The sequence below is a fragment of the Hyperoodon ampullatus genome (genome assembly GCF_949752795.1).
Source record: "Hyperoodon ampullatus genome assembly, chromosome: 8".
Taxonomy (NCBI): Eukaryota; Metazoa; Chordata; class Mammalia; order Artiodactyla; family Ziphiidae; genus Hyperoodon; species Hyperoodon ampullatus.
Window position 1 is genome coordinate 77996062 of NC_136921.1, and position 10882 is coordinate 78006943.

The window sequence follows — 10882 nt, forward strand, 5'->3', positions numbered from 1 at the left end:
TACTTAGCCATAAAAAAGAATTAAATAATGCCACTTGTAGCAACATGGATGGACTTGGAGATTATCCTACTAAGTGAAGTAAGTCAGGCTGAGAAAGACAAATAATGATATGATATCACTTATATGAGGAATCTTAAAAAATGATACAAATGAACTTATTTACAAAATAGAAATAGACTCACAGACATAGAAAACAAACTTATGGGAGTTCCTTAGTGATCTAGTGGTTAGGATTCCGGCCTTTCACTGCCATGGCCCAGGTTCAACCCCTGGTCGGGGAACTGAGATCCCACAGGTTGCGTGGTGCAGTCAAAAAGAAAAAAAAAAAAAAGGAAAACAAAAACAAACTTATGATTACCAAAGGGGAAGGGTGGGGGAGGGATAAATTGGGAATTTTGGATTAACAGATACACACTACTATATATAAAATAGATAAATAATAAGGACCTACTGTATAGAACAGGGAACTATGTTCAATATCTTGTAATAACCTATAGTGGAAAAGAATCTGAAAAAGAGTATTATAATATATATACATATAAAAACCTGAAGCACTGTGTTGTACACCTGAAACACTGTAAATCAATTATACTTCAATTAAAAAACAAAACAAAAACAAAAACACCAAATCAGTGAAAACTCTTTCAGAGAGGCTGTCCAGTGAGTGCGTTGGCACTGAGGTGACTCCACCTGATTGGTGACTCACAGTATTTTCACATTCGCTAACAGGAAAATGCAAATCTCCGTGAAGACCCTGACCTGAAGGACCATCACCCTGGAGGAGAAACCCAGTGATATCGTGGAAAATATAAGTGAAAGCTAAAATCCAGAATAAAGAAGGCATCCCCACTGGCCAGCGGAGCTCATCTCTACAGGCAAGCAGATGGAAGATAGCCTCACTCTATCTGACTACAACTTCCAGAAAACATTGCCCTTGCACCTGCTCTTCTGTCGGAGGGGTGGCTGTCAATTCTTCAGTCTTTCATTCACAATGCCCAAATGATGGCATTACTCTTCGCTCTACCCCAATTTACATTTAGAAATTACCAGCTTTGGTAATAGCTGAACCTGTTCAAAGTGTTAATAAAGATTTTGTTGCATGTAGAGAAAAAAAGAGCTGACTCTCTATATGTTGTAGTGCCTGCTGAAGGTGGCTGAGTTGACACCTCAAGGCTACACATCACTAGTCATTCAGAATAGCTCCTATACTGGGGAAAGGAATACCCAGGCCATCTTGAAAGTCATATCTTAGGAGAATTTGTACAATGGAAGCCCAGGAGTGTACAGTGTGGCAAATAGAGTTGGCAGGAAGAGTTTCAAGGGCAAACATCAAAGAATGTGCATTATACTCCTCATAATTTAATTACCTGATAATGTGATCAGTGGTTATCTTTCCACTGGTCTGCAAGGTATGCATTATTCTTTTTTTTTTTTACTTGAGATGAACTCCACTTAAGTGAAAAATAAGGGCTGGCTGATCCTCCTGGCTGGAGAGAACCATGTAGGAAGAACATGTCTTTGTATTATTATTTAGTCAAAATGTTGAGGGCTTCTAAGAGTGAATGTGAGGGGAGAAGGGGTTAAATGGAATCCATGAATTCCAAGGAAACAAAGTGAATCAATAACCAAGTTTGGTAAGTGAAAGAGCATAACACAGGGTAGAAAGAGAACTTTTCAGTTAGTGGTTCCCGCCTATCCACCCGCCTCCAACCCCAAAGTGAAGTCTCTGGTCTACTTGCCACAAAATCAACTCAGAGATGTGGAAAATACAGACTCCTGAGCCCCACCCAAGAACTACTTAATCTAGGGACTGACCATCTCTGGGGACTGCGTCTTGAAGCTTGTGCTTTTTTTTTTATTTTTTATTTTTATTTTTGGCTGCATTAGGTTTTCATTGCTGCATGCGGGCTTTCTCTAGTTGCGGCAAGCAGGGGCTACTCTTTGTTGCGGTGTGCAGGCTTCTCATTGCGGTGGCTTCTCTTGTTGCAGAGCACGGTCTATAGGCACGCGGGCTTCAGTAGTTGTGGCTTGCAGGCTCTAGAGCACAGGCTCAGTAGTTGTGGAGCATGGCTTAGTTGCTCCGCAGCATGTGGGCTTTTCCCGGACCAGGACTCGAACCCATGTCCCCTGCATTGGCAGGTGGATTCTTAACCACTGAGCCACCAGAGAAGCGGAAGTCTGCCCTTTTATGAAGCTTCCAATATGACATCTAGGTCTTTTTAAAATTTGAGAACCACAGCTCTTCTCTTTCTTCCACAAAGTCATTTCCAATTCACTTTTCTAGAACTATTCTTTTCCTTCTACTTATAAGAAAGAGGAAATAATCTAAGAAGGAAGTCAGCAAAAAAGATTCTGGGGAAGAGAAGGAAAATTAAATTTAGTGGAGATAGGATGCTCCAGAGGAGAGAAAGTGAGCTCTGAAAACAACTGCTCCAGCTACTTGCTTATTGTGTGACCTTGGACAAGGTTCTTAATCATCTCGATTTCCACATTAATAAAGTCAGGAAAATATTAACCTGTGGTGGAATTGTTATGAAAATTAAATGAAATAGAGGCTGACATATTGCCAGTACTCAGAAGACTTCCCTGGTATTTCACCATACTTTTATTCTAGCAGTGGAGAATGACAGAAGGGAGGACCAGTTCATTTCAGAAGAAAAGCGTTCAAGTCTCAGCTCTGCTGCTGATTGGCTGGATGACCCCTGACAGGCCAATTAAAGCCTCAAAGCCTCTGTTTCCTGATTGGTAAAATGGAGATAATTATGGTTACTTCAAAGAATAGCTGTGTGGTTTTAATGAGATAATATAAAGTGTAATATAATATTTATTATTATATTAATACATATCTCTCATTTCCTAGACTGTAGATTCCTTGAGGGCAGGATTTGCATTTGATTTGTCTTTAAATACTCTCATGTTGTTGAATGATTTAAGAATCTCTACACTATGGAGTGGCATAAAAACCTGAGGTTCTGCCCATAAAGGGTGGGCCGAGATCTTCCAAGGAAGCAGCATCTTCTGGTCTACAGAACAAAAAGACATTGTCACAGGTGGTAGCAGGTGTTGGAAATCCTGAGACTCACTTTGGGTGGTGTTGACTTCCTACTGAAGGACACAGAGAGAGCCAGATGCAAGCCTGACATGGCCAACTAGGAGGCGTGTGGGCCTCTTGGAGCCTTTTCCTGAGGTGTGACAGAGTGCCTGCCAAGACTAATCAAACCCAACTGCTACCCACTTCTGCTGAATCATATGGGGCTGCATTATAGCATCTGAAGGAACCTGGGACTTCTCTCTCATGATGTTGAAGCCCTAGATAGGAAATAGAAAGTCTGGGAACACAGGTGGTGTTTTCATTTTTCCCTGCATCTAAAGGCGATAACTTTGGAAAGGATGGAGGGAGATAGAAGTAAATGGTGTTAGGAACAGGATTTCTCCTTCCTAGATCAAGGGTTATAATACCTTGCCATTGGGCCAAATACAGAATGCAGGTTATATTGACTTACTGGGCCTGAGATTACCTGACTCAGTCAAAAAGAATTAAAGCTGAAATTACTTTAAAATTCAAAGAAATGGGATAATAAAGTAAACGATTATGATATAGATGGAAGATCTAGTGGAGGGATTTCTAATAATTCTTAGGGAAAAACAACAGGGAAACAGATCAGGAATTAGACCCATGTCCTTAAATGTCTACACAACAATGTAATGAATATGAGTAACTAATGAGGATAATTTAACATTTAAACATGGCTGCAAATGTGCATTTGTAAGTATCACCTCGATCCAATGGGATGAAAGATTCGCAACCAGAATACAGCACTGAGAGGATAAGGAGTTATACAGAAAGGAAGGTGAGTGAGATGCATACAAAAACATGAGACCTGAAAAGATCAATCAAGATGAATAATATGAAAAAGATAAATGTAAGTATTTGCATTCAGGCTCAAAATTAACTGCACAAAAATAACAAGAGAGGCCTAGTTTAACAGATTTTCAAATGAAAAGGAGCTGAGGATTCTTAGGTTATAGAAAACTCCAGGTGAGTCTGTGGTGCCAGAACTGGTGACAAAGGCAAACCCAGTCACGGACCAAATGTCACATCTCATCTCTCCTATACTCTGCACTAAGACTATATCTATAGTATTTCGTCCAGCCCTAGACACTGTGTTTTAACAGGGTTTTAGATAATGTCTGGAAAAGTATGAGCTCTCAGGATGATGAAAAGTCTGGAAACCATGTTATATGAAGATTGTATAAAACAACTGGAAGTATTTATCCCAGGAAACTAAGAGAAAAATCACTTTAGAGTCACATGATGCAAGCCTTCCCTCTCTATGTGAAGGGCTGTCATAAGGCAGAAGAATTAAGACTCAGCTTACTCTGTATAATCACAGAGGAACGAACACTAACCAATGAGTGTGTATTCCAGAGAAACAGATTTTGATGAATGCAGGTAGGGCTTTCCAGAAGTGACAGTTGTTCAAAGAATGGATTGAGCTGTCTTGTTAGAAGGAGGACCTCCTTGATATGAGAAGTTACTCAGCAGAGGTGAGAGAACCACTCAGCAATGGATAAAAACTGGATCTCGAAGGAGTCTTTCAACTCTAATAGTCGATGATGCTGTGACCCGATAAGGGAAGAAAAGGAAGGTGATGAATCAAAAATAATTCATAGGTTTTGAGGTTATGTGCTTCGGAGGAGGTAATATAACCAACAGAGAGGCAGACAAGTAGGGAAGGAGAGCTCTTTGGGAGAGTAGATGAAGGGAATGAGTTTGAGGAAATGGCAGAATGTTCAAACGGTATCAAGAGCATCAGCTTAAGTGGCTTCAAATCCAGTTAACTTTGTTCTCTTCTCTGGACCTGGCACTTAAGACCCTGCTCACTGGTTAAGGAATTCCACTTTATTAGTTATAAAGGTGAGGAGGAAGGGATGGAAGAAAGAACTAATATTTACTGAGTCACTCTTAGGCTTTAGATAGATTATCTAATTTAAACTTCCAACCCTGTATAGGGTAGTGTTCTTTTATTCACTTTACAGATGAGGAAACTGAAGTAAGAGAAGTTAATGATTTGCCCAAGATCAAATTACTGGTAGGTAGAAATTGTATTAACACCTGGATTTCTTTTATTTCAAAAGATAATGTCCTTCATAAAGGAAATACATGAAAAGCTATGGAAAAAAATTCTAACATATCACCATTACCACACACACACACATACACAAAAACTGTTCTAATAGTGGGCATGTAAGAATAAAGGAGCAGTCTTTAGGCTTAGCATGTACATACAAAGTGCATTTGGAGCTACATGACATAAATCATTAAGATAGTGGATTCTGAGTATGTTTCTTTAGGACTGAAAAGCAGGTTGCAACTAAAACTTTCAGCATAATAGAAATCCAAAAAAATAGAGGAAAGTTACATATATAGTCTATTACTATAATTTCTGTAAAGGAGTAAATGAGAATCTAGTTACCATAAGTAATGGGAAAAAAGACTGTTTCTGGTCATGGAAAAGTGTACTCAATTTTACTCCATAAAATGGTAAAGACTAATATCCCCAATTTGCAAATTTATAAATTAATAAACTCTGATGTATCTGAATAAAGCTCAGATAACTAGATTTTGTTTAAAATGAAGGAGACCTATACCTGTTTATGAAGATAGGCTTCAAAAATCCTAAGATATAAATACTAAAGAAAATCTCAGTTGCATTGAATGATATATGTGTATATTTACATATACAAAATATCTGAAAATTATTTATCTATTTAATTTGATATAAATCAGCCAAATATTCACTTAATTTTCTCTTCATCTTCAAACCAAATTGCATATATTCTGAAAAAAGAGCACTTGCCACTTTTGACTAAGGGTCAGTGGTTAAAGAGATTCTAGAACACAATGCTTAAGCCTAGATTCCAGGGATATTTTGAGGTCATTTATGTTCATATGTAGTGATAAATTAGTACCAGTTCACCTTAAAGAAAATCTGGGTAAAATACTCTTTATACCTCAGTTACAGCTATTTAACTTAATGTTCTGGCTTAAGAGAAAAAAAATCGACTTTAACGGCTAATAACTGAGATATTACATATAGCTGGAAAAGCAAAGATTTAAAATAAATTACTTATTTTGACATTTTTCCTAATTAAACTAAATGTGTGATCCATTGTTACAAATGTCACTATACAAATGTTTCAGAAAAATAAAATGAAAATAAACCATGTTCTATTTATGTGCTGTTTGAATACCTTATTGACAAGGACTATAACTTTTCCAAGTTCAGATGCTTTTTTCTTCTTGTCCAAGTGATCCTTGGCAATGTAAACGGCCACTCTGGTTTTCCCACTCCCTGTAGGGAGGCATATAATGATATTCTTCCCCTCCAAGGCTGGCTGGGCCACTTCCAGTTGGTAAGGCCTGAGATGCATTTCTGGCTCAGGGGATGCTCTTTGTACCGCATTCTCTTCATCTGAAGGAGGTGAAAAGGAAGAAAAATAAGGAAATAGGCAACAAAATAACTAAGGCTAGGAGGCCTGAAACTGAACATAAATATTGTGGCTTAAATTCCTTTTCATGTGTGGTCCAAACCAAATTTCTATCTTCTGTACCAAATGGGTGCCAGCTCTCTGCATCTGCAGGATACAACCCAAGCACTATGGAAGTGGCCTGGGGAGATGGGGGTACAGAGGGAATGAATTAACAGGATGGAGGCCTAGGAGGGGCCAACACAGAAGAGTCTTTTCACAGAGTGGGCAAAGCCAAGTGGAAATGACTGTGGTGCAGACTTGGCAGTTTATGGTTCTTAATGCATCAAACTTGCCATTTCTCTGTGGAACCATTCTGCCCCACTTTTTTCTCTTAGCCTTTCCACCAACAGATCAAGAGGAACTGGGAAAGTAGGACTCATTAGTCCTCCTTGTTCTGTATTTCCCCTCACTTTTTATTGCAAAGAAATATTAGAGCTGATGCTACTTTCCTTCATTTGAAAAACTTTACCTGACAAACCAAATACCAAAGAGCACTTCTATCTATCTATCTATCTATCTATCTATCTATCTATCTATCTATCTATCATCTATCTCAAATATCTAAAAATGGTTCTCCCCAAATCCCATTTTTGCCATTTAAGACAAACAGATTAAACAGAACCAATATTTAGGGAAAAGGAAAACCTCCCGTGCTAGCCTTTAATTTTTATGTTTTCACTGAAAGATGAAAAACGATTTTGTTGGTTTTAACTGAATTGTAACTAATTTTGCCATTTGGTTTTGAATGTGATTTTCATCACTTCTTTATAAGTATGTCTCCACGTATTCATATTTTCCTGAAACTCAAAGCACAATATATTAAAAATATTTCCAATTAACATAGATTTCTAAATTTAAAGTACTGATAAAATAAGTACTAACATACATTAATTTTATAAACATTAGAATCAAATCATTATAATATATCTTGGTTTAAATATATTTTGTTTAGAAGTGACCATATTTATCTAATTAGTCAGGGGAAAAGATCTAAAAATGTATAGCTTACCATGTGGAATGCAGTAAAATAAATATTACATCAATTTAAAAGCCCATCTTATGCTTTATGTAATTACAGAAAAAATGAAATGACAGCACTTATCAGTATTTCATTACACGTGAAGTAAGCGTTCTTTCTCTTATCAATGATTGCAATAAAACTAAACTAACATAATCCCATTAACTTCAGAAAAGTTGCTGATTTTTCCATTTCAGGAACTGGATGATTCTATTTAACTGGGTTTTAACTTGTTGTTATAGCACTATCTGAACAGGTAGGAAAATTCACACCAAATACCACTTAGTAAGGGTCATCTACTAACCTGGCAGGAAATTTGCCTTCTATATGGATGAGTAAACACATATGCAATACATTTACATTATCATTGGCTCATCTGCTGATTCATTTACTATGACTGTCAGGAAAAACTCATTCAAGATCACCAGCTTTTAAAAACACGCATTGACAAGTTTTCTTTCCATGCTTGTTTTGAACTCTATAGCAATTATAATTCATCTTTATTATATTTATGTAAGATTCAAGTTGATTTAAGAATATCATTATTTCTCTAAGTGGCTTTTATAGATTATCAAAATTCTAATATTCCACCTATATTTTGAGCATTTGCCACCTAACTTTTACAAAAGAGCCAGAATGTTTGCAAAGGAAGATGTATTTTATTTTTTATTTATTTTTTTATTTTATTTTTTTTTTTTGTGGTACGCGGGCCTCTCACTGTTGTGGCCTCTCCCGTTGCGGAGCACAGGCTCCGGATGCGCAGGCTCAGCAGCCATGGCTCACGGGCCCAGCCGCTCCGCGGCATATGGGATCCTCCCAGACCGGGGCACGAACCCGTATCCCCTGCATCGGCAGGCGGACTCTCAACCACTGCGCCACCAGGGAGGCCCGGAAGATGTATTTTAAATTGTGTTTTAACACCAAGATCCAGGAATCTACTTTTGCTAAATTGTCATTTGAGGTAGGAAATTTATTAAAAGATATAGCACATTCTCTCTGTTTAATTTCACTCTAGGTACATTTTTTCATAGATTTAAGAAAACAATAAAATTCAGCTTCCCTCAAAATAGTTGCATGTACTTTTTTAAATAATCATTTTCCCCTTTTGTTTTTCATGCTTACTACTACATCCTTGGGTAAAAAAATTAAAAAGAGAAACTGAGACCAATTTTCTAAGTCTCTTTTCCAGGAATCTAAAATGAAGTCAAATGAGTAAGGCATCAATATCACTCATGTATATTAGATATTTGTTGTACTAATACGCTTAAGAAGAGTTAAGAGCTATCATGTTCAAAATTTAATTCTTGAACCAAATGCATGATGTTTACTGTTACTTATCTAGTCATGTACCACTAATTCATTCCGAAGTAAACATTTACTGGGTGCCTACTAAATGCCAGGCACTCCCAAGAACACAGTCCTTGTTTTCAAGGACTTCAGAGGCTAGGGCACTCCGCTACTGCCACTGAAAATATCTGGCTAGTGGACAGCTCAATATCTTCCATACTTTTTTGAGTCAAGTCCAGGAAACCTGATGGGTGCCCCCAAGTTTAAAAGAGAGGCACAGAGTGAATATGGAAAAATTAGAGCTGGATTCATTGTGAGGATAGCATCCAAAGAAAAAGAGCTGGGTGAGTGCTAAATATTCAGCCTGATTCTTGCCTTATCACATCCTCTGACATAGGGATGGAAGAATGTATCCACATAAGCAACGAAAAGAGAATTTTCTCTTCTCTGCCACCAGAAGGAGAGAATTGGGCTGGTATCAAGGAGCCAGGAGCCAATTTCCTTTATAAAAAAAAAAAAATGTTTGGGTTTTGTTTGTTTGTTGTTTTTGGCTCTCTTTGAAAAGCAAAATCAATTAAATGCAACAACGAAAATGGTATTTAAAATATGCACAGGCTTTGAATAACACTGTGCCCATCCTCTACGACAAATATTAATCAAAGACCTTAATGTTATACTATACCATATAAATGGTCAAAAAATGAAATCAAATAGGGCTTAAATAATAACATTCTATTGGAACTACACCATGTGGCAAATTTCATTCTCACATTGATTTTGACAGCTGAGTTATTCTTGGAGAGAAAAGGTCTGTCACTGCATGTGTTTGAAATCGACAAAGTATTCCTTTACCTATAGTATGTAACCCCAGAAAATACACCATTCCAGCTGGAGAAATATTAACAGATATTACCTCGAAATAGTAAGGAAACACTTTCTATATATCAGGCCAATGTGCATTGCCAAAAATATTGCCACTTTGAGAGAAGCAGTATATCTCTCTGAGAATGAGAAACAGAGAAACAAAAAAGCCTCCCACAGTATAATTAGAATATTTAAACTTTAAAAGTGCCACTAATTATGCTTTACTAGGGCATAATAATATTTCTAAGAAGGAACATAATGTCACGTCCATGATCCTTATGGCCCATCATGTAACCTTTGAAGGTGGACAAAGGGCATGTGGAATAGGGTCCCTTTGATGTCAATCTCAAAACATAATCCCAAACACTGCAATGCTTTCAGTGATGCAATATGTGTTTAACAATTCACAGTTTACATAAACCTGTTTTTGAATTGATTTCCACTTCAGCCTATATCATGCACCTGAGGGAAAGGAATTTCAGAATTTTATAATTTCAGAATTTTTCTACCCACTATGCAATTTTATACTCACTAGTCTTTGTTCCTAAACACTGACCATCCAGAGCTTCAATGAGTGCCCTTTAAAAATGTGTTTGTCTTCAAATGTATTTGCCTTTGAAAATGTATTTGCTTTTTAAAAGTAGGTTGCATTCAGATTTATCATGTCTTTCATGCCACACCGAAGACTGAAAATCAGTAAATAGTTACATTTGCTAATAGCTCTAAACTGACAAAATTCCCGGCACATAGAGAATATCCATTAAATATTTATTAAATGAATGAATATTGTTGAAAAGCCCTTACTTAGACAAACAAAAATTAGGATGAGGTTCAGAAGCTTAAAGCAACCATAAAGATGTTAAATATTAGCTAAAGTATATTTTGAGTTCTAGCATCAATAGCATTTAATAAAAATGTTAAATATTAAATTTAACAGTTGTATAACAAGCATAGAAAAAAGAAATACAATCTACAGAAATATGCACATGGCAAGAACTTAATAAACACTGACTAAATTGAACAGAAAATTAATTAACCCTTTTTAATTAACATTAAAGTTATGACTGACATTTGGTGAATTGTGTTTCCTCAAACCAACTTGTTCTAAGAGATTCAGGGGTGTTACTAAGAGAAAAGGGCATTTAAATAAAAGAGGTGGTACATTCCAGTTGGGAAAGC

General features: G+C 36.9%; 1 protein-coding gene across 1 annotated transcript in view; it reads right to left on the reverse strand.

The window, feature by feature from the left end:
• IFIH1 (interferon induced with helicase C domain 1) overlaps positions 1–10882 on the reverse strand; it is a gene marked incomplete at both ends in the record, with an annotated part of 56257 nt that overhangs the window by 17052 nt on the left and 28323 nt on the right. The window contains one exon of the mRNA XM_079709765.1: positions 6256–6476. Within this exon, the coding sequence (XP_079565891.1) occupies positions 6256–6476 (221 nt within the window). The remainder of the gene's footprint in view (positions 1–6255; positions 6477–10882) is intronic.